General features: G+C 46.7%; 4 protein-coding genes across 9 annotated transcripts; 3 read left to right on the forward strand and 1 right to left on the reverse strand.

Annotated features, from left to right (window-relative positions):
- Positions 1-644: 644 nt before the first annotated feature.
- Positions 645-2,280, forward strand: LOC137800408 (ubiquinol-cytochrome c reductase complex assembly factor 5). Its single transcript, XM_068597592.1, has 2 exons — positions 645-956; positions 1,903-2,280. Exons 1-2 carry the CDS (start codon positions 803-805, stop codon positions 1,989-1,991), a joined length of 243 nt encoding a protein of 80 aa, XP_068453693.1. The 5' UTR covers positions 645-802; the 3' UTR covers positions 1,992-2,280.
- Positions 2,198-8,727, reverse strand: LOC137800405 (mimecan-like). Of its 2 annotated transcripts, none has more exons than XM_068597588.1 (8): positions 8,524-8,727; positions 6,380-6,509; positions 4,989-5,715; positions 4,828-4,897; positions 4,176-4,340; positions 3,862-4,064; positions 2,737-2,829; positions 2,198-2,656 (listed from the first exon to the last, which is right to left on the reverse strand). In XM_068597588.1, the coding sequence occupies exons 3-8, from the start codon at positions 5,196-5,198 to the stop codon at positions 2,486-2,488; spliced, it is 912 nt and encodes a 303-aa protein (XP_068453689.1). In that variant the 5' UTR covers positions 5,199-5,715; positions 6,380-6,509; positions 8,524-8,727; the 3' UTR covers positions 2,198-2,485. The 2 variants fall into 2 exon arrangements, with proteins under 2 accessions (XP_068453689.1, XP_068453688.1); XM_068597587.1 differs by lacking the exon at positions 8,524-8,727 and adding an exon at positions 8,000-8,228.
- Positions 7,338-12,557, forward strand: LOC137800407 (14-3-3 protein beta/alpha-1-like). Of its 3 annotated transcripts, none has more exons than XM_068597589.1 (6): positions 7,338-7,537; positions 8,745-9,046; positions 9,176-9,299; positions 9,899-10,062; positions 10,442-10,537; positions 10,635-12,557. In XM_068597589.1, the coding sequence occupies exons 2-6, from the start codon at positions 8,753-8,755 to the stop codon at positions 10,689-10,691; spliced, it is 735 nt and encodes a 244-aa protein (XP_068453690.1). In that variant the 5' UTR covers positions 7,338-7,537; positions 8,745-8,752; the 3' UTR covers positions 10,692-12,557. The 3 variants fall into 3 exon arrangements, with proteins under 3 accessions (XP_068453690.1, XP_068453691.1, XP_068453692.1); XM_068597590.1 differs by lacking the exon at positions 7,338-7,537 and adding an exon at positions 7,544-7,700; XM_068597591.1 differs by lacking the exon at positions 7,338-7,537 and adding an exon at positions 8,263-8,419.
- Positions 12,558-12,738: 181 nt separating this feature from the next.
- On the forward strand, positions 12,739-22,286 carry pabpc1l (poly(A) binding protein, cytoplasmic 1-like). 3 transcript variants are annotated; one of them, XM_068597584.1, is made up of 17 exons: positions 12,739-12,895; positions 14,278-14,502; positions 15,158-15,351; positions 15,895-16,010; positions 16,176-16,253; positions 16,543-16,682; positions 16,892-16,986; positions 17,307-17,444; positions 17,536-17,631; positions 17,821-18,081; positions 18,747-18,834; positions 19,903-20,016; positions 20,086-20,216; positions 20,294-20,405; positions 20,954-21,084; positions 21,485-21,557; positions 22,123-22,286. In XM_068597584.1, the coding sequence occupies exons 2-16, from the start codon at positions 14,310-14,312 to the stop codon at positions 21,545-21,547; spliced, it is 1,950 nt and encodes a 649-aa protein (XP_068453685.1). In that variant the 5' UTR covers positions 12,739-12,895; positions 14,278-14,309; the 3' UTR covers positions 21,548-21,557; positions 22,123-22,286. The 3 variants fall into 3 exon arrangements, with proteins under 3 accessions (XP_068453685.1, XP_068453687.1, XP_068453686.1); XM_068597585.1 differs by having other exon boundaries at positions 12,744-12,895; positions 14,298-14,502; XM_068597586.1 differs by lacking the exon at positions 16,176-16,253.
- Positions 22,287-23,411: the final 1,125 nt, after the last annotated feature.

Consider the following 23,411-nt stretch of genomic DNA (forward strand, 5'->3'; position numbering starts at 1 on the left):
GGTCTTTAATTTATTCAAACTACATAACATTAATGTTTTCTATAATTCTCTGTTATGTAACAATAATCAATAGACAGCATAAAAGGGCAGGCTGCTTTTGGAAAACATTTTTTAAATTTTTGTATGTGTGTGTGTGTGTGTGTGTGTGTGTGTGTGTGTGTGTGTGTGTGTGATTAAGTATTGTTTAACAACTTCTGACAGAACATGATAAGGAGAGACGTATCAAAATAGAAATACTTTGAAACTGACACTGAAAATACATTGAAAGTAATTTTTATTTGAAGTCTTTTTTTATGAGGGAGCAAACCGGATTACCCGGTTTAAACCCTAGAACTTTATGAATTTATTAAAAAATATGGATTAAAACTGGATCATCAGAATACTCCCTTAAAAACATTTTTTTACTTTCATGTATATGTTTTGAAGAGGGTATAACAAAATCAGATACAATAAACTAAAATTAAAAAATAATATATATATGCTATTTTTTTAATTGTATCTTATTTTGTTGGCATTTCCGTGTTTCGATGACTCACAACCCGACCGGACGTGACGACTCTTCTCGGGTGCGTTCGCTTTGTGCTCCGGTCTCGTGCTCCCGTTGGCTCGTGTCTAGATCCCGCGCAGCTCCGCCCGTTCGCTTTACGCTGTAACACCAAAACGAGCGCCCCCTGTCCCCGCGTCCGTTGCTCTTGTAACAGGCGGAGAGGACACGCCGGGTGGTCCTCGCCTGCTCCACACCTTCACGCACAGAAGCGTTTCCGTCCCGCGCCGCCGGGTTTGTTCACACCCGGAAGCGACGATGTTCAAAAAGAGCAAAAACGTGAGATACCTGCTGAGCCTCGTCCCGGGCAAACAGCGCTTCGGCACGTACCGCTTCCTGCCCGCCTTCTTCTGCATCGGAGGCGTGATGGAGTGGATCATGATCAACGTGAGGATCGGACAAGAGACGTTCTGTGAGTGCGGCCGCTGCTGAGCTCCGTGACGTCTGTTTCATGCCTAGTGACGTCATATGATAGCGACCACTGCTACTGATACTTAATGCCCTACGGCCGGCTTTTACTTCACGTATTGTAATGTGTGGTCATATTGTGTGAATTATTATTTATGTTATTCATGTCAAGCACTTTGTGGCTTCTGTGTGTAAAATGTTGTGTATAAATACACTTTAATTACTTACAGATGAGTTTAAACGACTGTTAAACACCAACTTTCCTATTGTGATAATGTGTTATTATTTGTCAGTATAATGAGTTTAATGTCATGCATTTGTATACACACGCTGCTTCTCTTAGCGTGTTGTTTGTTTCACAAACTCACTGTTTACTGAGCGCAGAGGACACCCTGTTGACCTTCAAAATATGTGCCCACACTCTCCTCTCTGCCATGATGCAGTGTGTACACACAGTGTGTGTGCTTTTAAACACACACACTGTGCACACACTGCCATGATGCAGTGTACTCACTGTGTGCGTCTGTAAAAGCACACTTTAAAAGCACACTCTGTGTGCTTTTACAGACGCCATTCGTGTCTCTGTGTATTGACGATAACAATGAGCATTTCAAAACGTCTTCGCTCAGTGAAGTAACTCTCTGTCTCTGCTCACTGCAACCAATAATGTGATGTTTGACCAGCAGGTGTGGAGCTCATTATCCTACCAGTTATCCTACCAGTTATCCTACCAGTTATCCTACCAGTTATCCTACCAGTTATTCTACCAGTTATCCTACTAGTTATCCTACCAGTTATCCTACCAGTTATTCTACCAGTTATTCTACCAGTTATCCTACCAGTTATTCTACTAGTTATCCTACCAGTTATCCTACCAGTTATCCTACCAGTTATTCTACTAGTTATTCTACTAGTGTCCCACTCAGTCTTTCATTCATTCGTTCCTCCAGATGACGTCTACCGGAGGAAGAGATCAGAGCGAGATTACCAGCAGAAGATCACAGATGGTCATGTCGCTCTGAACAAGGCAGACAAGTGAGACGGGTTCAAGGAGGACCGAGGACGCGGCCAGGACCGAGGACAGGACCGAGGACGCGGCCTAGGACCGAGGACGCGGCCTAGGACCTAGGACGCGGCCTAAGACCGAGGACGCACCTAGGACCGAGGACCAAGGACGCGGCCTAGGACATTCGTGTCAGAGCTCTGAAGGAGACAAGAGGACGAGGCGGATGGAGGCATGCAAGTTTATCTTTTTAATAATATGATCTTTCAGCTTGAGAAACATGAGCAGAAATCAAATAAAAAGCTAGTTTGAGCTCAACCAACAATGACCTCCACGGTGTCGTACTGATTTTAAAAGGCAGGAACATCACAGAGCATCATGCAACAAAACTAAAATGCAACAAAACAGAAAAGCAGGAAGGCAAATCCCCCGACATGAGAAGCAACCTGTTTAAAATGGCCGCTCTGTAGAGATGACGTGAGGGAGGAGCGTGTCGGCGGCGCCGTCCCTCCGGCAGGAAGCGCCGGCCTTCAGTTGTAGCGGCCGATGGGCAGCGCCGGCAGGCAGACGAAGCTGTCGGGGTGCAGCGACAGCGCCACGGGGTTCCCGTCCAGCCGCACCTCCTCCATGTTGGAGCGGATGTAGCGGCTGCTGTTGCCTCTGCAGAACGTCTGGTCCGTCACGGTCCAGATCCGGTTGTTCTGCGGAGGAGAGAGAACAACGGGCAGCTGCGAGCGCCGGCTCCTCCCGAGAGGAGGACAGGTAACGTCCGTGAACTCACGTGCAGGTGAACCACGTGCAGCGACTCTGGCAGCTGAGGCACCGCCGTCAGCTGGTTGTTCCCCAGGTAGAGGTACGACAGCATGCGGAGCTTCTGCCCGCAGCAAAGAGACCCAGAGGTCAGAACGAGTTCATGAGCTGCTAATAAATATTCTAATGAGGAAACTAAAACAAGTTCACGCTCAAGTGAAACCAATCAAACACGTTTCATTACACACTTACTGCACTACTGAACACTTTAACCTTTTGGAACAGTGTGAATATCCTCCCGCCCCCATTTTAAGTCCCAGCATGCCCCATTCAGACAATCTTTTGGCATAAAATATGTAAATCTTTTAAATTATTGAACAGAACGACACAGTTTTTTGACTGAAGCTCCTTCCTAACAGGACAAGACTTTGTTTTATTGTGATTGTTGTTGCAGGTTCTGATTCTTTAGGTCCTAATCTTTCCATAAAGGTCTTATTGACGCTCCAGGAGGCATTTTTGGGGAATCTGGCTCATATCATGCTGGATGTTCATAGTTACCATCAAAATATCTTTTAAAAGTGATTTTTTTGCAGATATACATTTTTTTGCTGAACAATACAAACAATAAACACACGTATTGTAATTAGTTTGGGGTTCCTACGACGACTCAAACAGGGAAAAGAGGTCTGGAGACAGAACTGCTTCCACAGTTTTCAAAACAAATTAATTCATCTCCTGGTGCAATATCCAGTACGTTTAAGAACTTTCATCCACTTTTTATTCCGTCTGTATATTTAATATTCTTCTTATTGTTTACATGTTTAATTTTGTTTTATGACTGTTCTACTGTTTATTGATATTACTTTATCTTTATTTACTGTGAGCAACGCTGCTGTAATCCTGTAATTTCCCCCCTGAGAGACTAATAAAGGATTATCTCATCTTATCTCTTCATATCTTATATTTAAAAATGACATTATATATAGATATTTATCCATCCAGCACTTTCATACATAAAATACATGTATCTCACACACACACACACACACACACACACACACACACACACACACACACACACACACACACAGGTCCCTGACTCGTGGGACACGCTTCCTGTCACATGGTCTGTGTTGTCCCCTGCGGGCCTCCGTACCTGGAAGCCGGCGTTCTTCAGCCCCGGCGTGGTCAGCTGGTTGGAGTTGGCGTTGAAGGAGAGCAGCTTGGCCGGCAGCGCCGGGACTTTAGTCAGCCGGTTCTCCGCCAGCGAGAGCTCCTCCAGGAGCGGCAGGCCGGAGAACGCCGCCTCGTCGATCTCGGAGATGAGATTCCCGGTGAGGTCGATTCTTTTTAACGTGGCTGCGGGACACACAACAACAACACAACAACAACAACAACACAACAACACACAGGACGTGAGCTGGAAAGAGGAAGTCCCTGAAGGACGCCCTCGATGACCTCCCACGTTACCCGTGTCTGCAAAGTCCTGGTTCCGGATCCTCCTGATCTGGTTGAAGCGGGCGTAGAGGTGCTCCGTCTCCCTCGGCAGCGCCGGCACCGACGACATCTCGGGCGACACGTCCTCGCAGTACACGGAGCCGCTCAGGCACACGCACAGCAGGCACGTGGGCAGCTCTGGAGACAGGGTGTCAAGGGTTTCAAGGGTTTCAAGGGTTTCAAGGGTCTTCTATCCTCCATTAGTCTTCTAAGGCGATGATAAACACAATGTACCATCAGAACACTGACAGCTGCTGGAGATGGGTTCTATACACGATGTAGATGTTTCATTAAGAACCAGATGTTTCCTCCTAGAATAGTCTTTCACCACATTAACAATGTACAGAGAGTATTTATGATTTCATGTTATCTTCATTGATCATAAAACACTGCTTTTCTTTGTAAAATAAGGACGTCTCTAAGTGAGCCCAGACTTTTGAACACTGGTGTAAGTCTGTTCGTCCAGCTCAAACTGCGCTCCTCACAGCGGGGACGGGACGCTGCATCAGCGTTACGTAATGTTGGGCTTCAGCTGCGTTCACAAAAATGTGGAAGGACGCCTCGGCAAGTGTTGCGTAAGCGCCTGTGGAGCCGTCGTGGAGGACTCTGATCCGGGGAAGCTTACCGTCGGCTCGGGGTCCCGCTGGCTCGCCGTCCTGCAGGCCGGCGTGCTGCTGGACGCCCACGGCTTCTTTCTGTGGAAGAAATAAAAGGAGAAATCTTCCTTTTCTTTCCCTCCCTCGACTCAGTATTGTGCGATTCTTCCACCCAGAGAGACGTCGTCACCTTGGGCTTCCTCATGTGTTTGTCTTTGGCTGCAGAGGACAGCATCCACGGCAGCATCACGGAGGTCAACAGCAGAGTCCTGAAGTGCATCGTTGAGTCGTTGTGTTGCCCGAGAGGACAAGGACAGAGAGAAGGAGGGAAGGAGAGAGGAGAGGCGTCGGCTGCAGGGCTGTGAGCGGAGGTTCTTGTGAGCGCCCAAAAACTTTCCATCCACTTTTTTCCCTTTTCATGAAGCTGCCAGTCTGCTGCCGGTCAGAGGAGGAAACGGACTTTAACTCAACACATGCTGCGCCGGTGCTGCCGCCGGGCCGGGCAGCACCGGCAGGACGCCCAGTGTTCCCCTCTGTCAGCGTCCTTTATTCAAATAGCTCAGCGACGGCAGGTATGGTGGTGCCTTCAGGAGACGGCTGCTCCCCGTTAGGAGGTGAAGGAATGTGTGTCTGCTTGTGATCATGGAGGAGTGCTGGTGTGCAGCTGTGTCCCTTTTGAAGCACTCGGGGGAAATTATGACATTTGAGCATTCTAGCAACTGGACGTCTGAGGTGGTGTGTCCTCGTGTCCTTGTGTCCTCGTGTCCTCGTGTCCTCGTTTCCTCCTGAACTCAGGGGCCTTTCCTCTGAAGGGACAGTAATCACCATCATTAAATGGGAGGCGACCCAAAACTCTCAGTTGTGGCTTGGAGGTGCCTCCTCCTCCTCAGAGAGACGTGGAACTATGACGCCGCCTCCTGAGAGAAGATGAATATTCACGCTGAAACCTTTTGGTCCATTCTCTTTCCTTTGATTAACATTCACACGTTCTTTTTTTAATGCTAAAAATACACAGGATTTCTGTTTCCAGCTTCTTAACCTGTTGGAAACCGTGTTGGAAATCCTCCCGCTCCCATTTTAATACCCAGCATGCCGCATTCAGACAATCTTTTGGCATAAAATACATTATTTTTCCATTTTTGAACCGAGCAACACAGTTTCTTGACTGAAACTCCTTCCTAACAGGACAAAACTTTGTTTTATTGTGATTGTTGTTGCAGGTTCTGATTCTTTAGGTCCTAATCTTTCCATAAAGGTGTCTTATTGACGCTCCAGGAGGCTTTTTTGGGGAATCTGGCTCATATCATGCTGGATGTTCATAGTTATGATCAACATATCTTTATGAAGTGATTTTTTTTTTGCAGATATACATTTATTCCACAAGACTTTGCTGAGCCAATACACACAATAAACACAAGTTTAAAAACTGGTTCCACAGTTTTCAACGGGGTACGTGTCTCATTTTATATCAAATTGAATATCTGGTGTTTGGACAAAGCGTTTGAAGACGTGTCCCCGGGCTCGCTGTTTTATAAACTGTGACTAATCAAAAAAAAAGGACAAACAGAAATATTGTCTCACGTGAAGATCAGACACGGCGCCTGCAGGAGGACGTCATGTGGTGGAAAGATGTTTCCTTCGTGCTCACTGGAGGATGCATCGTTCCCTCTGCACGGATACACACCTGCAGCGCCTCAGTGTCCTCCAGAACCTGCAGCGGGTGACCCAGTGACCTTTACCTGTGACCTTTACCTGTGACCTTTACCTGTGACCTTGCCATGAACGATGCAAAGCAAACGTGTGATGTTGTGGCATGTGTAAAGCGTCTCCGCTGCTGCTGATGTGTATTTACACTAATACAACCGACAGGAGGCGTCCAATCGCCTACACAAGTTAGCTCTATAGATAAGGTGTTTGGCTGCAGACGGCTCTCTCGTTAAAGCAGAAATGCTTTTTTGTCCTAATCATGAATAATTAATATATTAATATTAATCACAATTGTATTACAGACCCAAAGTCCAGATAATACACACAACATTAAGTAGAATAAAATACATAAAAGCACAATTGAAATACCCAGACCTGTCAATGCTGTATAAGTAGATAGCTGTACTGTACTTTAGGTTTGATAAAACAAGATGACCTCATGTTCAGAGGCATTACAACAACAGATAAATATATACATCAAATGTCTTAAAACAGCTTAAAAGGTATTACTCCTGCAGCCACAAACATTTCATGCTACTTGAAGTCTCTGTAGGCTTGTAATATATAGTTAATATGCATTATTTCCCCTAAATAAATTTGAATTAAAAAAAATATTAAAATCCTCATCTCAATCCAAAAAACCGGTTCACTGTGAAAAGATGTCCTTTTTTAATACAAATGTATGTTTAAAATACGTTATATTATGACGTAAGCGCGCAAAATAGGTGCGTTGTGGAGAGCCGGCGTTACAAAAGATATCGGCTATATATTAATTAATGTTGTTTGTGTTATGAGGGAGCGGGGGGACATTACGTAAAGCAGATGTGAGGCGAGAAACGAGGAAACAGAAGCGGTTTGCGAAGCGGAAGTGCTGCTGCCGCCCTGAAGAGACGCCGAGCGAGACGGAGGACGGATTGACCAGAAAGGAGAGAGAGAGCGAGAGAGCGAGAGAGAGAGAGAGAAAGAGAGAGAGCGAGAGAGAGAGAGCGAGAGAGATAAAAAAAAAAAGCAGGACTTAAAGTCGCCAACATTGTAAGTGTAATAACGTCGTACTTATACGAAGCGCGTTAGAATACCGCATTCGCACGAGGAGCTCGGCGTTCGAGTAGCCCGTTCCCATCGCGTCCGGTTCAACCCGTTTTTTTTTGAAGAGCCGAAGCCGAACGGACCAAACGGTAGCGGGGGTTTGTGAAAGGCAAGTGGGGTTTAGCTAAAGCGGAGCTAACGGAGCTAACGGAGCTAACGGATTCCATGACACTTTTGTTCTGACAGGCTCGTCCGCCTGGGCGGGCCGTGATACAGCTGTTTGAAATGAATTAAAACGGCGAAAGCATAAATACATTTACAGTTTAATGTATATATGTTTTGTTATTGTTATTTTGTTTATATCTATATATATATAGTGTGTTCATTGTATACAAAATGGTTCGCCAACACCCTAACCGTGTTTTTTTTAATTATTTTTTAAATAAACGAAAGTCGGCCGTTACTCACGCTGGCCTAGCTAACAGAACGGTTCCGTTGTGTTAGCCGTTAGCCGCTCGCTTTGCGTAGTCACGAATACGACAGATTAGCGGCGACAACGTGATCTAAATCCCGTCGGCTCGCCGCCGTTAACGGGAGCGCACACACGACACAAACGAATAAAACGGAATCGTGAATCCGATCGATCGCGTTTCACCGAGCGAACGTTGACGACGGTTAGCTGAAAATGCAGCAGCCCGCTAACGGTGCTAGGAACATAAGGGGGAGGGCAGACCGAGCCTGACCCGTGAGGGCTTCGGTTCGGGGTGGCGAGTGTCGATTGAAACACCGTTTGTGTAACACATTTGGCTGTTGATGAAGCGGATTCGGTCATAATTAGGTTAAGAGAACGGCGGAGGAGGGAGGTGGGGGCGAGAAAAGGGATTGACGGTAACGGCAGCTAGCAGCTAACCGTAGCTAGTGATATATATATGTGTGTGTGTGTGTGTGTGTGTGTGTGTGTGTGTGTGTGTGTGTGTGTGTGGTTGACCCACTTGCCGATAGGGCCCAGTTCGCACTGATTATCCTCACTCTCCATTAGATAGAGTGTCTCCCCTGCTTTAAGAGTCCTGGTCCGCCAAGCAAAATAAAATCAGTTCATGCCACTTCTGTACAAACTACACATACATGCTAGTGAATGGACAGTGTGGGAGCTGTTGCCTTTTGATTGACTGCAACATAACCTGTACCGTTTTCTGTTTTTCTTACCCTACAGTTTAGAAAATGGATAAGAACGACCTGGTACAGAAGGCCAAGCTCGCTGAGCAGGCCGAGCGCTACGACGACATGGCCGCGGCCATGAAGACGGTGACGGAGCAAGGCATAGAGCTGTCAAACGAGGAGCGCAACCTCCTCTCGGTGGCCTACAAGAACGTGGTGGGAGCGCGGCGCTCATCCTGGCGAGTCATCTCCAGCATCGAGCAGAAGACCGAGGGCAACGACAAAAAGCAGCAGATGGCACGTGAATACCGGGAGAAGATCGAAGCGGAGCTGCAGGACATCTGCCAGGATGTGCTCGTAAGGGTTTCCTCTCATTTCTTTTGACGAATGCGAACGGCCCCCAGTTCACACGCTCACAGAGATGCCTGCTTGTGTGTCCTTTAGTGAGATTAACACAAAACTGAGCTGTTTCCTTGTTGTTTTCAGGGGCTACTGGACAACTTCCTCATTAGCAACGCAACCGCCGCTGAGAGCAAGGTGTTCTATCTGAAAATGAAAGGCGACTATTATAGATACCTGTCTGAGGTTGCATCCGGCGATGCTAAAAAGGGTAAGTTATAAATATTATGAATATGTGCTGTAACAATATACTCAAATCTGCATTAAATGGTCAAATATCTCTGTAGAAGGGTCCCTGGTAGTGACGAGCCCACAGAGCATCATCACCCAACTGTCGGCTCGACGTAGCGCCTTTTAAGTTTTTTTTTTTTTTACGGCCCACAAATGTATTGTTTGGTTCCCTCTCTCAACAACTCTTATCCACTTTGTGTCCAGCATCGGCAGACAGCAGTTGACATACAGAGGGCAAGCAGTCAAAAGTGGGCCACGTATAGTGAACACAGTGGAGCATTTAGCGCCGAGAGAGACAGATGTTTCTCAGGACGTAGTAGTGACTGAAACAAAGCTAAAGCGAGACTGACTTAAAGATTACTCCTCATAAATGATGTTTCTCTCTGTCTGCTTAATATTTAACGGGCAGCTGTTGGTAAACACGTTTGCTATTCCAATCATAACGTGACAGCACAGCATGCCATCGTTTGCTTGTTTGGCCCTAAAGTGGCCGGAAAAAAATACATAAAAACTGCTTTTGAAACGTTTTTTAAGGGGTGACAGTTCATTTTTTTTGTTCATCTTTTTTTGCTCCCAAAGACACAGTGGATAATTCCCAGCAGGCGTACCAGCAAGCGTTTGACATCAGCAAGGGGGAGATGCAGCCGACGCACCCGATCCGGCTCGGCCTGGCCCTCAACTTCTCAGTCTTCTACTACGAAATCCTCAACAACCCGGACAAGGCGTGCGCTCTGGCTAAGGGGGTATGAACGCAAGCCTCATGTCATAGTTTTGTAACCATTAACAGGTTAACTGTACGTTTTTGAACACAACACAGACGTCATTAACAGACTTTGAGTACATTATTAATCATTGGTAACATCGATGTACTAAGCACTAGTGAGAAGAGGTCAAAGAACATTCAAAGATAGTCCAGCTGGTTCACCAGCTGGTTCACAGACTGGGTTTCATTATGCAACCTGGTGTTGTGCAATGACAAAAGATTAACCTTGCAAGGTAGTTTTGAGCCATTTATTTTGTCATTACCATCAGAAATGTATATATTTGCACAGTCACAGGGTTTTAGAGGATGCTGCGGGGCCATTTAAGTTTAAATAACAATTGCACTCTTTTGCGTTCCAGGCATTTGATGACGCCATCGCTGAACTTGACACTTTGAATGAGGATTCTTACAAGGACAGCACCCTGATCATGCAACTACTAAGGGACAACCTGACCGTGAGTTTTCCAGCCCCCCGGCTGTTCTCCCTCCTCCCGATTGATCCCGGTGTGTCACTCAAAGCAAATGATAACGCCTCCCTGTCTCTGTTCACAGCTGTGGACATCAGAAAACCAGGCAGATGAGGGAGAGACCGGAGACGGGGAAAACTAATGGAATTGCACTGTTAATCCACCTACACTCTTATCTTAAACACAGACAGCTTATATACATCCCCCTCCACTCCATCAGCTCCTCCCACTTCTGTATGACAAGCAGCCTGAATTGCTCCTGACCAACTAGTTTACCCCTCTCGGGTCACTGAGGTGACTTTCAGTTAGCAGATTCACTCACTTTGTGGAAACGTTGTATTGATTAGTGAGTCCACCTTGTTTTGTTGGCGTTGCGTGTGTGTGTGTGTGTGTGTGTGTGTGTGTGTGTGTGTGTGTGTGTAGTGAGAGAGCATGTGTGAAAGGATATAAGTGTGTGTGTGGGCGGTCTGTGGGTGGGAGGGGGAGTTGTTGTGAATTCTAATCGTCCTTCCAAATCCCTTTGTCCCAGCTCGCTTGTTGTGTGTTTTTTTTTTTTTCTTACTTTATTTGTGATTCCTCATAATATTTACAGGTTTTATTGTATGGTAATTATACTGGCAGTTGATTTCCACCAAACACTGTGATGGTCGGCGTTCCATTTGCTTCACAATCCTCAAAACGTTTTCTCCCCCCGCCCCCTCCCTCTCCCGTGAGTGAGTGTGTGTGTGTGTGTGTTTTGAATTTTCCAGGCACACATACAATCCTGTATTAACAACCAACTGCAATTCTGCTGTGGGCTCATACAGAAAGGAGGCAGGCTGTATTGTGACACTGACATCTTGGTGTAACGCTCCTCCATCATGTTCACAAAGTCACACTTTTAAGGGACCCCTTAAATTGTCATGTTAGATTTGTTCAGACATTCCACATTACTAGACTTTCGGGAGAAAAAAAAAAGGCAGTGCTCCGTTTTAATTTTATTTTAATGATTTTATTTTGTTTTTTTAACTTAGTATGGATTGTCATTGTAGTTTTACTCACTGTTCAGGTGCTGCTTGATCTCAGTACAATGAAAATTGTATGTGCGTAAATGTGGTTCCATGTATTTTGCAAGATTGACTATCATCTGTATGTAAAACCTAAAGTAACCTTTTATTGATGTTAATTGAAAATGTCTTACCACACTGTATCAACCCTGCTTGCAAAATATTCCTCTTTAAAGCGGTTTGTTTTCTCCAACAAAAAAAAAAACAAAAAAAAAAGAAGAAAAAAAAATCTGTGCCTGGCTTTCTCTCGCAGCCTCCGAGTGGCATCTGCTTGTTGTTTTGTAGAAATCTCAAAGGGAAAAGAGTAAGACCAGACAAACTTTAGAAGTTAACTCCTGACGTCAGTCTCCACCCGGCGCGTCGCTCGGCTGTTAAGCCGGCCCGAACGAGCGCCTCCAACAATCAGGTCTATTTTGAAGGTGTCATTTTTATTTTGGGAAAAAGTCCAAGTCATGGGAAAAGAAGCTCAGTGTCACAATACCATTTATCACCACTACATTCCACTTATTGTAGTTGAAGACACCATTCCACATTATAGCTGACAGTCTGTTTACTCTGACAAACGCTCCAATTAATTGAAATAATCTTCTGTTTGAGAAAAAAAAAAAAAACCCTGTCAGTTTATTATTATGCTTGATGAAAATGCAGTTAGTGAATGTGGAACGAAGCCTGTCTGTATATCAGGTATCTACTTGCTTTGTTTTTACTGACAAGTCTTATGGCTAAAAAAAAATTGCTTCTGTAACAGTCTATTACCCAGTGCACACACGTGGTTGTGAAAATTTTAGAATAGCTCTAAAAAAAAAAGGCAATGACGAAATGGAGATAAACAATGGTTGGTGTAATTCTAGCTTTGTGTTTATGTATCTTAAAACCATTCTAGTTTCACTATACATGTAAGAAATAGGAAAGTGTCAAAGACCATTCAGTGAAATAAAGTTTCGTTTAAGATAACAGGCAAATTACGTCTTCTTTTTTTTGTTCACAAAGTGATGTTATTATGATTTATTGCTTCATAAAGACAGCTTTTTAATCACTGAGAAGTGGTGACAAACTGGATTTCAGTGGAGTTTTGAAAAAAAATAAGGACTATTTTTCCTCGCGGAGGTATGACGCCGGTCTGCCCTATTACGGCTTAATTGAAACGCCTCCGCGCGGAGGAGCTCTGCAGGTGTTCCACGGTCGTAATTAAACGAAAACAACTCCCCGGCGCCCATGTGGGAAAAGTGTGTTGAACGAGCCGCGACAAAGAGAAACGTATCGTCAGTATCCGGACGCGTTAGCATTTAAAAAAGAAGCCGTAAGTAACTAATTTTAAAGCAATTTTAATAGTTTTTACTGTAAATTTAAGAGTTGCTTCAACGGATGTTAGCTAGCTTGCTAACGTGCAGCGCTCTGAGGACGTTACTGTTAACTGCTGCTGATGTTTATAGCAACGAGGAGACTCACGTTTTACGACTCTTTTCAATTGTTTCGTCATTTTCCTTGTAGTTTCTAGTTTGATGGGTTTATATTCTGGCATAAGTAGGTGATTTAAAAAAAAACGTAGGTTATTGGTAATTTGTTTCAGGCGTTTTTTATTTAGATAGCGGATTCTTCCCCCCCCCCCACACCCAGCATTTAGCCACACCCCGTCAGGGTATTTAGCCACGCCCCGTCTGAGGTTATTTGGCCACGCCCCTTTCTCCTCACTTCCGCATCAGCTCCATTTTTCTGTGGAGATGCACAACCACATGTTTATGATGTACACTACAAAATAATATAGTGTAAGTAATTCAACGTTATGACTATTTTGGGAGATTTTTTTATTGCATTATACAGTTTAAAAAAAAGTTCTAAACTCTTTTGAATCGATGTTTGATCATAAATGTAATGCGGTTGGGCTCATATCACGGATTTAAATTAGGGATCACATCCGCAGATTTAATAAAGGGACCAAATATAACTTTTAGAGAGGAACTCGTATTGTTATTATTAGCCCATCCAAATTATGTTGTTGTTTTTATGTTGTAGTTGGTATACAACGCTCTCGATGAAGAAAAGTGTTTACTGTCAAATAACAAATTTTATTACTTTGATAGTCATTGATTGTGATTATTTGCATAACGAAACCCACAATTTATGTGACTAGGAAATAAAATAGATTTTTATTGACGTGTATTTGCATTAGTAGTGTGTGTATTACAAGCTGCTTAAGTGTTATAAAGGTTTCATAATCCTGTAAAAACAACTGTTTCTTCTGGTTTTCAACAAATTTACATTCACAAGATTACATTTGAAGATGTCGTGATGAGATTACAATGACGTAACTTAACGGCAGTCTGTTAGCTGTTAGCCGTTAGCTCCGGTGCTGCTAACGTGACGAGCGTTCCTTCTCTTGACTTCAACACGATGTTGTTCAAACATGAAGCGTCATCAAGGATCTGAGACGAGAGAACAATGTTGATGCAGGAAAACATCGTTTTACACTGTTGATTAAACTATTTATTCATAAATGTCCGGGAACCATTCAATAACATATCTGTTCAATAAAATAATATTTTCTTCTCTGGAAAAAGTGATTGCTGTAGAGGTTTGCACGGGATGCAAATCTGTTCATCCAGAAATAATATAAAGTCTCAGTGAATTGTTGCATGCAATGTTCTCCTTGTAAGGTTCTTCTCGTAACGTTCTCCTTGTAAGGTTCTCCTCCTCTGAACCAGCCGTCTCTCACGATGAACAGCAGTGGACCGGCGTACCCCCTCGCCTCTCTGTACGTAGGCGACCTGCACCCGGACGTCACGGAGGCCATGCTCTACCAGAAGTTCTCCCCCGCCGGACCCATCATGTCCATCCGGGTGTGCCGCGACATCATCACCCGCAGGTCTCTGGGATACGCCTACATCAACTTCCAGCAACCGGCCGATGGTAAGACAAAACTTTCTGAATGTACTTTTGAAGTATGGACGAGCCACAGCAGCGGTCTGGAAATGATCGATGAAAACTGTGTTAAACCTTTTTTTCATCAAGCGAACGACAAGAAGCTCGAGCGTGAATAAGAAGAAAAAACCTCTCAGACGTCTCTGAGCCGGTCAGATTTTTCTGTTTTGGGGAACAAAAAGGTGTTTCTCAACGTGAAGTCAGGATCCTTCAACAGAGGATCCTTCCAGTTCCACTGAGGACTCGACTCCTTCGTCAAGGAGACTTTGAAGGATGCTCGTGTGTGTCCTACGTGCCCCCAAAACACCCACAATCCTCGGTGTAATCGCCGGTCCAGCTGCTGGTTCACGGCTCAAGGGCTGCATATATTTAGTTTATTGATTATATAGTATTATTATATAATATAAGACATTATTTTTTCATCAATGTCGTCTGGTGTCTGTTGAGCACGTTCTTGAGTGTTTTCATGTTTTGAGGAACGCAAAATCAATATTCCTGCTCGAAAATGTCATACTGAATTTTCCCAATAAGGAACATAAACCCGTCTCCAACGTGAGCGCTCTCCTCCGGGCCGTGTGTGTGTGTGTGTGTGTGTGTGTGTGTGTGTGTGACTTTGTGACGCGTTGCGTTGTTGTCGCCGCAGCGGAGTGCGCCCTGGACACGATGAACTACGACGTGATCAAGGGCCGGCCCATCCGCATCATGTGGTCCCAGCGCGACCCCGGACTCAGGAAGTCTGGCGTGGGAAACATCTTCATCAAGAACATGGACGAGTCCATCGACAACAAGGCGCTGTACGACACCTTCTCCGCCTTCGGCAACATCCTGTCCTGCAAGGTGACGTGTGTGTGTGTGTGTGTGTGTGTCTCTGTGTCTCTGTGTGTGTGTTGTTTGTCTCTGTGTGTGTATGTCTCTGTGTGTATGTTTGTGTCTGTGTCTCTGTGTGTGTGTCTGTCTCTCTCTCTGTGTGTGTGTGTGTGTGTGTGTGTGTGTGTCTGTCTCTCTGTGTGTGTGTGTGTGTGTGTGTGTGTGTGTGTCTTGGCTCGTGATCAGTTTCAGTGTAAACTCAGAGCACAAGGTGGTTATTTTCATATTGCTGCAACATCAAACAATCACTTGTTGTTTTAAGCCCTCTGTCTTGTCTGTAGGTGTTTTAAGCCCTCTGTCTTGTCTGCAGGTGTTTTGAGCCCTCTGTCTTGTCTGCAGGTGTTTTAAGCCCTCTGTCTTGTCTGCAGGTGTTTTAAGCCCTCTGTCTTGTCTGCAGGTGTTTTAAGCCCTCTGTCTTGTCTGCAGGTGTTTTAAGCCCTCTGTCTTGTCTGCAGGTGTTTTAAGCCCTCTGTCTTGTCTGCAGGTGGTTTAAGCCCTCTGTCTTGTCTGCAGGTGGTTTGTGACGAGAAAGGCTCTAAAGGCTACGGCTTCGTTCACTTTGAGACCCACGAGGCGGCCAACCGGGCCATCGACACCATGAACGGGATGCTGCTGAACGACAGGAAAGTGTGAGTGCACCGAGCGCTGTGGGCCGGCGAGGACAGAGAGCTGAGGCAGAGAGTAGTGCAGAGAGAGAGAGAGAGAGAGAGTGTGTGTGTGTGTGTGTGTGTGCACCTTCAGTAGAGGAGTTGTAATGAGTGCTGGATGACTTTCCCATGTGTTTCTTTTGTCAGTCAGAAGGCAGGTAAACGGTTGGAATCTGGCTCAAAGGCCCCGTCTCTGGGGGAAGCCTGTCAGTTGTCCCTGCATCGGTCAGTGAGATCTGTGTGTGTGTGTGTGTGTCTCTCTTGTGTGTGTGTGTGTTGTCAGTGACGGCGTCTCCACAGCGTAGGTTTTTCATCCCCAGCAAGAGGAGCAAACGTTCATATTTGTTGTGACCAATATTTACAGAACTGATGAGTGTAGTGTGTATTGTTTTGCCGTCTCATCGTGCTCTCGGTGTGCGTCCTCTTCAGCGGCCTCGTGGTGTTTTTGATGCGTAAGCTGACCGTGTTTCTTCCTCCTCCTCCTCGCTGGTTGCGGGTTCGATTCCCTCTGCAGGTTCGTCGGCCACTTCAAGTCCCGCAAGGAGCGAGAGATGGAGTTCGGCAGCAAAGCCATGAAGTTCACCAACGTCTACGTGAAGAACTTTGGGGACGACTACAGCGACGAGAAGCTCAAGGAAAGCTTCACTCCTTTTGGTAAGCACGCGCTTCTCTTCTTCTGTGGTGTTGCGGTCCTCCTCGGTCAGAGGACGACGTCAGCAAAGTCCTGTGAATTCACACTGGTTGCGCACGGACGTTTGGTTTAAGGTCCTGTCAACATATCTCTCTCTCTCTCTCTCTCTGTCTCTGTCTCTGTCTCTCTCTCTCTCTCTCTCTCTCTCTCTCTCTCTCTCTCTCTCTCTCAGGGAGGACGCTCAGTGTGCGGGTCATGAAGGACGAGAGGGGGCGCTCACGAGGGTTTGGCTTCGTGAACTACGCCAACCACGAGGACGCTCAGAAGGTAAAGAGTGTGTCTGTTTATCTTTGCATTAATAGTTTACGTACAGTTTGGTGCATTAGAACAATGTGCCACGCTCAAGAGAATCCAGAGAGCTGATTCTGAGATTTTATAGTCCATGAAGTGGCACGGAGACGAAGCCTGCGGCCCAGATGTATTCTGGGATAACGGAGACACGGGAGAAAGAAGCGAGCGTCGTGTCTCTGGCTCCGGACGACTCGATCGTCTTCTAGCCGCCGTGTCTCTGCCGACAACATGGAACAAAACCGCGCTGACGCTCCTCTTCCTCCTCTTCTTCTTCCTCTTCCTCCCCCTCGTCGCAGGCGGTGGACGAGATGAACGGGAAGGACGTCGGCGGGAAGATCCTCTACGTGGGTCGAGCTCAGAAGCGTCTGGAGCGTCAGGGAGAGCTGAAGCGCAAGTTTGACCAAATCAAGCAGGACCGCATCCAACGCTACCAGGTGCTGCCTCACCTGGGCCTGCAGGACGGTGACATGTGACATGAAGCCATGATGACGAGACGCAGCATGCCTTTCCTCTCTTGGCCTGCAGGGGGTCAACCTGTACGTGAAGAACTTGGACGACGGCATCGACGACGAGAGACTCCGGAAGGAGTTCGCCCCGTACGGCACCATCACCAGCGCCAAGGTGACGCCTCAGAGGGGGCATGCTGAGCGCTGCTCTCCGCGTCATGTGACCGTGTCCCTGCAGGTCATGTGACCGTGTCCCTGCAGGTCATGTGACCGTGTCCCTGCAGGGTCATGTGACCGTGTCCCTGCAGGGTCATGTGACCGTGTCCCTGCAGGGTCATGTGACCGTGTCCCCGTGTCCCTGCAGGTCATGACCGACGGCGCTCAGAGCAAAGGCTTCGGCTTCGTCTGCTTCTCGTCCCCCGAGGAGGCGACGAAGGCCGTGACGGAGATGAACGGCCGCATCGTGGCCACCAAGCCGCTGTACGTGGCTCTGGCCCAGCGGAGGGAGGAGCGCAAAGCCATCCTGACCAACAAGTACATGCAGCGTCTGGCCACCCTGAGGACCATGACGAGCCCCGTCATCGACCAGTACCAGCAGGCCGGGTACTACATGACGGTGCCGCAGGTGAGGACGCGTGTTAGCAGAGTGTTAGCAGAGTGTTAGCAGAGTGTTAGCAGAGTGTTAGCAGAGTGTTAGCAGAGTGTTAGCGTTAGCAGAGTGTTAGCAGAGTGTTAGCGTTAGCAGAGTGTTAGCAGAGTGTTAGCAAAGTGTTAGCAGAGTGTTAGCGTTAGCAGAGTGTTAGCAGTGAGTTAGTGTGTTAGCAGAGTGTTAGCAGAGAGTTAGTGTGTTAGCAGAGTGTTAGCGTTAGCAGAGTGTTAGCGTTAGCAGAGTGTTAGCAGAGTGTTAGCAGAGTGTTAGCAGAGTGTTAGAGTGTTACAGTATTTACAGTATTTTACATATAAAGGGCTTCATTCGGTGTTTCCTGTTGGTGTCGGCATGTTTTCTATTACACAAAAGAAGAAAGATTTCTCACCGACTGACCTTCAGTAGACGGTCAAGACGCTGTTTGTAGAATTAAAACGACAGCGGAGCTGAACGGAGGCTGTGACTTATTATTATTATTATTATTATTATTATTATTATTATTATTATTATTATTATTATTATTAATTAGTTCAAACCACCTCTCTGAGAGAAAAGCGTACCTTCACTCATCAGTCAGCGACGCGTTCCTCATACGAGCTCCAGAGCTCGGCCTGCATTAAGTCACATGACTCGTGTTCCCGCAGCCTCCGGCTCGCTCCTTCTACAACCCCAACCCCGCCAGCGGCATGCGGCCGGCGCCCCGCTGGACCGGACAGCCCCCCAGGGTGCAGGGTGAGCGGCTCGCTTCTTTACGTCAGGGTTCTCAAACTTGTTGGTCACGCCCCGCTTTGGAGGAAGAACGACTTTCTGCCCCGACGACACTGACCGCTCCCATCTGTGCAAAAAGATTAAAAAAAACTAACATTTGGCAAAACAAAGGTTGCCAGTTCGATCCCTGTTCTCCCCTTAGTTTGCATGTTGACGTGTCCTCGAGCAAGACACTGAAGCCCCAGTATCCGCATCTCTCCACGCGCCCCACTTGTAATACTTCCACGCCCCACGAGAGGGTCACGCCCCACCTGTAATACCTCAATGCCCCACTAGAGGGTCACGCCCCACCTGTGATACCCCCACGCCCCACCTGTAATACCCCCACGCCCCACCTGTAATACCCCCACGCCCCACCTGTAATACCCCCACGCCCCACCTGTAATACCCCCACGCCCCACCTGTAATACCCCCACGCCCCACCTGTAATACCTCCACGCCCCACCTGTAATACCTCCACGCCCCACCTGTAATACCTCCACGCCCCACCTGTAATACCTCAATGCCCCACCTGTAATACCTCCACGCCCCACCTGTAATACCTCCACGCCCCACCTGTAATACCTCCATGCCCCACAAGAGGGTCACGCCCCACCTGTAATACCTCCACGCCCCACTAGAGGGTCGCGCCCCATCTGTAATACCCCCACGCCCCACGAGAGGGTCACGCCCCACCTGTAATACCTCCATGCCCCAATTGTAATACCTCCACGCCCCACTAGAGGGTCACGCCCCACCTGTAATACCTCCATGCCCCAATTGTAATACCTCCACGCCCCACTAGAGGGTCACGCCTCACCTGTAATACCTCCACGACCCACTAGAGGGTCACGCCCCACCTGTAATACCTCCTTGTCCCATTAGAGGGTCGCGCCCCACCTGTAATACCGCAATGCCCCACTAGAGGGTCGCGCCCCACCTGTAATACCTCCTTGCCCCACTAGAGGGTCGCGCCCCGCAGTTTGAGAACCCCTGCTTCACGTGGACACGAGGACACGTTGTGTGTAAATGTCCCGCGTTGTTTGTTTTTAGGCCCGTACTCGTCTCAGTTCGTTGGCGTGCCCCGCCGGGGCCCGACCCCCATCGCCACGGTGCGGCAGGCCTCCACCCAGGCGCCGCGCGCCGCCGGCTCCTCGCAGAAGACCAGTGAGTATCGCCGGCGGGACGCAGCCCGCCCACGCGGCGGCAGACCGTGACGCCTCTCTCTCCCCTCAGACAACATCGCCACCCAGACGGTCGGCGGCCGCACCGACGCGGCCCGCGGCGGCGGCCAGTACAAGTACTCGCCCGCGGTGAGGAACGTGCAGCAGATGGTCGGCGTCCCGGCTCCCATGACCAGAATACAGGTACCGGGCCGGGGCCAGGGAGGAGCCTTTCCCTCCTCCGGTGCGTCGACGTGAAGTCTTGCTGCTCCGCCCCGCAGGTGTTCCCCGCCCCCGTGATGGAGCCGCCCCCCGTGCACCTGCAGGGCCACGAGCCGCTCACCTCCTCCATGCTGGCCGCCGCCCCGCCCATGGACCAGAAGCAGCTGCTCGGTGCGTCCTCCACACACTGCGCTTACAGTCATGTGTTCAGCCCTCATGCTGCGTTCAGAGTATTCGCAACACTTTTGCGCCCGATTTACATTATTCCTGCTATCGTCCATGAAACATTAACAACTATTTCTGCGTTTTACCCATTATCCGTGTCAGGGTTCATAATATTATCCGTGTCAGGGTTCATAATATTATCCGTAGTCGCACAGCTCCGACTCCTCCAGGACGAGCGTCTGGACGAAGCCGCTTCCAACGCTCCTGCAGCCGGACCGGCAGCCATGTTTCAACGCTGATTGGCTTTCGCAACTCGCCGTCAGAGTTGAAATATATAAAAGCAAATATTCACAACGCTTTTTCGCGTCATTTCTGCCGCCCGGTGAAAAATTTGCGTTTTCGTAGCCGTTGGCGTCTGTGTTGACTTTACATGTAATCAACTCGCGCGAATATTTTGCAACTCTTTCTGTGTGAACACACCCTAACACTCTCTCTCTCTCTGTCTCTCTCGCTCTCTCCCTCCGCCCCTACCTCCTCCCCCCTCCCCCCTCCAGGCGAGCGGCTCTACCCGGTGATTCATTCCCTTCACCCGAACCTGGCGGGGAAGATCACCGGCATGCTGCTGGAGATCGACAACTCTGAGCTGCTGCACATGCTGGACACGCCCGAGTCGCTGCACGCCAAGGTAGAGCGCCGCCGTGCGCTCACTGCGGCGGCCTGACGCTAACGCGCGCGTGACGCTAAGGGAATGAATGAACACGAGAAGCTTCAAAGCTGCAGAAGCTTCTTCACGCTCACGGAGAACCTGGAGGAGTCCTGTTCATGTGTGATGTTCATGTGATCATGTGTTCATATGTTCATCACAACATTCACGCTGAGTTTGAAATAATTAATATTTTTTTAATACTATATTTGATCACTTTTTAGTGTTGGCACACAGGTTTCCCTCCATGTTTGCTCATGGGCATTATAAGTCTGGTCAACATGTGAACCCTGTTTCAGTTCTGTGGTGTTGAGGAGACTGTTGCTGGATTATTACATCATCTTTTCCCCCATCCTCTTCTTCCTCCTCTTCCTCCTCTCAGGTGGAGGAGGCGATCTCCGTCCTTCAGGCGCACCAGATGAAGGATTCTCCTCCTCAGAAGTGAAGTCTTTCAGGTCAGAGCTTCACCGCTTTGTTTCTTCAGACTGAAGTGAAGCTGCAGCTCAGATTCAACCCAGAACGTCATCTATTGTTCACTTATTATTATTATTATTATTATCATCATTATTATTATCATCATTATCATCATCATTATCATTATTATTATCATCATTATCATCATCATTATCATCATTATTATTATTATCATCATTATCATCATTATGATCTGTGTTCTCTTCGTGTTGGACGAGAAAAACGTTTTGAAAACATCGACATGAACGACTTGTTGCTCTTTCCTCTGGAGTTTAATGACATCATCATCATCATCAGGACTGTTCCTCTTGAGTCTGATCTTCATCATCATCATCAGGACTTTGCTTATGAAATGTTTTCATGATCAGAATCCTGAAACATATTTAATGTTTTGTTTGTGTAGTTTGAGGAAGTTTGAACACGAAGATGATGAAAGACAACAAATGTTTCCTCTGAAGACTTTAACCCTCTCCTCTCTCTCCTCTCTCCTTTCTTCTTCCTCTCTCTCTCTCCTCTCTCTATTTTATCCTCTCTTCTCTTCTCTAGATGCCAATGACTTTCTGGAGGAAAAAAAAACAAAAAAAAGAGTAAAATTTTGAAGAAAAAGAGGAATGAAAAAAGAAAAAAGTGTTAAATATTGAAAGTAGTTAAAATGATTTTGTTATTGCAACAGCTTTGGTTGGAAGATAAAGTTTAGTGTCTGCATTAAACCGCCTCCTGTCTTTAGTTGTTACACGTGTTCAAGACGAGCAGCTCAGTGTTGTGTTGTTGTTGTGTAATCTCCTCAGGAAACATCGTCTCATAACTTAAAGTTCAACACGTTTTAGATTCAGACGCCGTCGGACTCGACGTGAAACCTGACGTCACGTTTCTGTTAGAGAGGAGACGAGAGGAGGAGACGAGAGGAGAGGAGACAAGGAGAGGAGCGACTCAGGAAGATGAATACTGTCTTCACTGTTTTAGTAGAGTTATGATGTATGAATGTCATGAAGACATAATATAGTATATTTATCTAACGTTATGTACTCTTTAGCTTCCTTCAGTTACTTTGTTTAAATGTTATAGAAACAATTCTAATATAATATTCCATCAACTGAGTAGTCTGCTCTGAACGACATGTTATAGTATGTTGTTATAGTACGACATGTTATATTATGTCATGTTATAGTGTTATGGTATGTTGTATGGATGATATTCAGTCTGCTCTAACAATAAGTGTCCTTGGATGACATAACTTATAAAAATATAACTAGAATATGCTAAGTCATGTATAGTATTGTGCAATAATGAGTCTTAAATAATTCAGTATCAATGTGAAAGTCAAGAGTAGTTTTTAATTAAAACAATATTCATATCAAGTTTGATATATCAAATATGCCATGAAGTCAGTTAAACTATATGTACTATAACCATATAGTATGTTATTAATGTAAAGTCATAAAACGTCTGCTTCCTGGATTACATCATGTTATGTGTATGTTTTAGTTCTCGTGTTCACGGTCGAGCTCCTGAGAAGTTAAACAGTTTGGAGAAGAATCAGGATATAATCATCCTGACTTATTAAAACCTAACGCTTTGAAACTGTCGGTATTTAATTTGGTGCCACAAGCTGAGAGCAGTGATGTCATCACGTCAATGAACCCTCCAGGCGTCTGTAGGGAAACAGCTGAGGGTCAAACTTCATGCCTTTGCCTCTGAACACACGGCTCTCCTTCACCTGAAGATGAATCTATAAGAATCTAAAGCCTGAAGACACGTGAACATTAGCCGTTATCGTTACCGTCATATCCAACATTGATCAGCTGTTCACGTGTTATTGATCAGTGGAGCTGACG

Source organism: Clinocottus analis, unplaced genomic scaffold (genome assembly GCF_023055335.1).
Source record: "Clinocottus analis isolate CAN_PGR_092001 unplaced genomic scaffold, fCliAna1.0.p SCAF_4, whole genome shotgun sequence".
Classification (NCBI taxonomy): Eukaryota; Metazoa; Chordata; class Actinopteri; order Perciformes; family Cottidae; genus Clinocottus; species Clinocottus analis.